This window comes from Colobus angolensis, unplaced genomic scaffold, assembly GCF_000951035.1.
Source record: "Colobus angolensis palliatus isolate OR3802 unplaced genomic scaffold, Cang.pa_1.0 Scaffold325, whole genome shotgun sequence".
NCBI lineage: Eukaryota > Metazoa > Chordata > Mammalia > Primates > Cercopithecidae > Colobus > Colobus angolensis.
Window position 1 is genome coordinate 601,088 of NW_012116544.1, and position 3,251 is coordinate 604,338.

Consider the following 3,251-nt stretch of genomic DNA (forward strand, 5'->3'; position numbering starts at 1 on the left):
AATGTTAAAGGAGATGTTTTTTCTATTAACATAAATCAGCAAACATTTATGAGCACCTTGGTAAGTGGTCCTTGAAGTCTTGGATAGGCAAGAAGAGGGAGAAGCCATGAGGCAGGGGAAAAACAAATGTGCGTCATTTTCAGCCCAATCCCAGCTCTGTCACCCCCTGGCTGCATGGCCTTAGACATCTTTTGCCCTCCCCGTACAATGGCGACAGCAATCCGCGGCTCTAAGGGTCAAATGACGGCTGCAAGAGCGGGTTTGCAGCACAGGGTAGCCACGCAGAGGAATTAACTGAATGTATGGAGAAGAGGAGAGAGCCCAGAGCTGACCTGATGCAAGGCTGGCCACGCTGCCTGTGTCCCTTACCTGATTGGCTGATGAAAAAGCACACGTCATCCCTGAACACAGGTGTGTTCCTGTCCAGAAAATCGCTGGCAAGTTCAACCATCACAGGAAGCTCGGTCAGTTCCTCCAAAACTTGCCGCGTCTGAAGCCAACAAGCATGGAGACTAAAGTCAGTCACAGGCGTGACAGGGACATGGGGCAGCTGGGCTTCTAGGGTCAGTATCTGACACGGAACCTCACTGTCCAGGTGGCAAGGGGACTTCGGTCACCCACAGGCCACCTCGAAGATAAAAGGGCTCCGTGTCATTTCTCACGCTAGCTCATGGGAATGGGTCCGAGGGCTTAGCCACATTCAGAAGGCCAAATGAGTGATCAGACTGAAGGCCAGTGTCTGGTCCTAGACTGCTGTGGATTCCCCACACGCATGTGTCCCACTTACAGCCACGGCAGCGTGGTAGCTGGTCCCACAGCCAATCACGATGAGCCTTCGGCATCGTCGGATCTCCTTCAAGTGGTCCTTCAGGCCCCCCAGGAGCACTGCAGGGCACACAGCAGGGTGTTAACGTTGAGTTGACACAGTCACCGCATTCCCTGAGACTAGGCACAGGCAGAGCCTCCCCACTGAGTGCAGGAATTACCTGTATTGGTCTCAAAATTCACCCGACCTCTCATAGTATTGAAAACGGATTCTGGCTGCTCAAAGATCTCCTTCTGCATAAATGCGCTGAAGTTACCTGGTCAGATAAATGTCTGGTCAGTTTTAATTTCATTATATTTCACTGCTTTTCATTATGCAGTAGTGATAGCAACTCCTGCAAAGCTTACTGCAGATTCCCAAAGGCATCCCCAGGTATTATCCTGCCTGACACTCACTACCATCAGAGGGAAGCAGGTCAGGGACCAGGGCTCTCTCTAGTTTACATATTGGACCCTGCAGCTTGAGGAAGGGAGGGATTTACCCCAGGCATGCAAGTAACAAATGGCCTGGCTGGTCCCTTTGGGCCATGCTCCCTTAGCAAGGCCAAAAGAAAGTAAAGTGCTTCCCTCCCAAAAAGCCACCCAGCTAGGAAAGTACGGCTAAGCAGGCCCAAAGAAACAGGCAATTTTCCTTCTAATAAATACCCTCCTAGTTTCTGTAATAAAAACCTTTCCAGCCACACAGGCATTTCTGGGGCTCTGGTTTGAGCGGGACTGGATGGTGCTGACGGGACAGTGAGGCTGCAGGTGTTCAAGCCCCTGATGCAGCAGCTACACCTGATGCTCTGGAGGTGCCCACAGGTGAGGCAGGCTGTGTTCTCGGGGATACGCACACTCATGACGCCAACACACCAGTGCTCCCAGCCTGTCGTCCATGACCTGGCACGTGTGCGATGAGCAAATGAAACAAGTGAGGGGAATGAGGGGTGGCCACCGTAGGGGAGGGGTTGGGGAAGGACCATGGGAGATACAGGAGCAGAGAGGGACTCTCTGAGGGGGTGACATTTCAGGGGAGCTGGAGGCAATGAAAGGAACCAGTCCTATGAGAAGAACAGTGAATGCAGGGGCTGTGGCGGGGCACAGTGGGATAGAGGGTTGGGTGTGGTGGGGCCAGGCTTTAGCTCTGGTGGGAGTGTAGGGGTTTGTGGGCTGCGGCAGGGAGTTTGGATTTTATTCTAACAATAGTAGGAAACCACTGGAGGGCCTTGAGCCGCGGGAGGATTACAGGGGCTGAATCATGTTCTTAAAAGTTTGCTTAGGCTACCCTGTGGGGTAGAGGTTGTAGGGGACGGAAGTGGGTGCAGACAGACAGGCTCTGCTTGTAGGGAGAAGGTGTACCCCCAACCCCCCAGACCTGCAGACTTCCACCCAGAGGAGAAACGATGCCTGCAGGTGGGAATGTGATCCCCGGAGTCGGTGAAGGAAAGCAGCAGACACACCAGGCTCAGTTCCAGTAGGGAGGAGCTGGCGCCTGGCTGCAGACAAGAGCCCCCGCTTGGAGGCACCAGGCCAGCCTCCCCATGTCCCCTCACCTGTACAAGCCACAGGCTACCTGCAGCCCCACCCTGGTGGCCACAGAGGGCAGGAGGGCTGTAGCCTTTACTAGGGCCAGGCAGAGAGTGTCAGGAGCTCCACCAGACGCGCCGGCTCCCGAGGCTGCCGCACACGGACTCCAGAGGACACCTACCTTTCATGATTTGCTGCAGTTCCATCTGCAAGGTCTGGATGGCTCGAGATGGGTCATCACTGGCCGAGCGCTTGACCCGGTGAATGGAGAGTTTCCCATCAGCCGCTGCGGCAATGTCGTCGTCCTCCAGGAAGATGACGCGGTTGGTGTGCTCTATGATGGCGCTGGGGGAAGGCAAACGGGCATCAGTGCCCTGCCCTGAGCAGTTACAAGGCAGCAGCCCCTGCTGGTTCCCAAGCGTGGGGGCCACATCGTTGGCATTTCAGGAGGGACAAAGACACCACACAGAAAACACTGATTTGCAGGTGAATCTTCCTCTTCTCCACTCTTCCCTCCCGTCTCCATGCAATTATTTTGATGCCAGTCCCAGACATTATATCATTTCTTCTGAAACACTTTACCATATAGCTCTAAAACTATTTTAACCTACTATAATACCATAATCATATCTAAAATTAATAGTTGTTCCTTTATATCATCAAATATTCAGCACGTTCACGTTTCTCCAATAATCATGGTTGTCTTTTTATAACAAATCAGGATCCCAACAATGTCACCTCTGGAGGATACTCGAGAACTAACACATTATTCTGAGTAGTGAAGGGAAAGAATAAAGCATTCATCTTGCCTTTCTAAACAATGTGTCTTTCAGGACAACCACACACTGTATGAAGGCAAGTTTCTCTAAGAAGTGATACAGCTAGTAACGAAGAAATAATAGAATTAGAATAATCAATTT

The 3,251-nt window shown here is 52.0% G+C and overlaps 1 protein-coding gene across 1 annotated transcript in view; it reads right to left on the bottom strand.

Annotated features, from left to right (window-relative positions):
- Positions 1-3,251, bottom strand: part of GFPT2 (glutamine-fructose-6-phosphate transaminase 2) — a 39,740-nt gene that overhangs the window by 11,387 nt on the left and 25,102 nt on the right. Inside the window, exons 9-13 of the mRNA XM_011951733.1 lie at positions 2,513-2,676; positions 987-1,082; positions 788-885; positions 333-490; positions 207-247 (exon numbers count right to left, since the gene is read on the bottom strand). Of these exons, the coding sequence (XP_011807123.1) occupies positions 207-247; positions 333-490; positions 788-885; positions 987-1,082; positions 2,513-2,676 (557 nt within the window). The remainder of the gene's footprint in view (positions 1-206; positions 248-332; positions 491-787; positions 886-986; positions 1,083-2,512; positions 2,677-3,251) is intronic.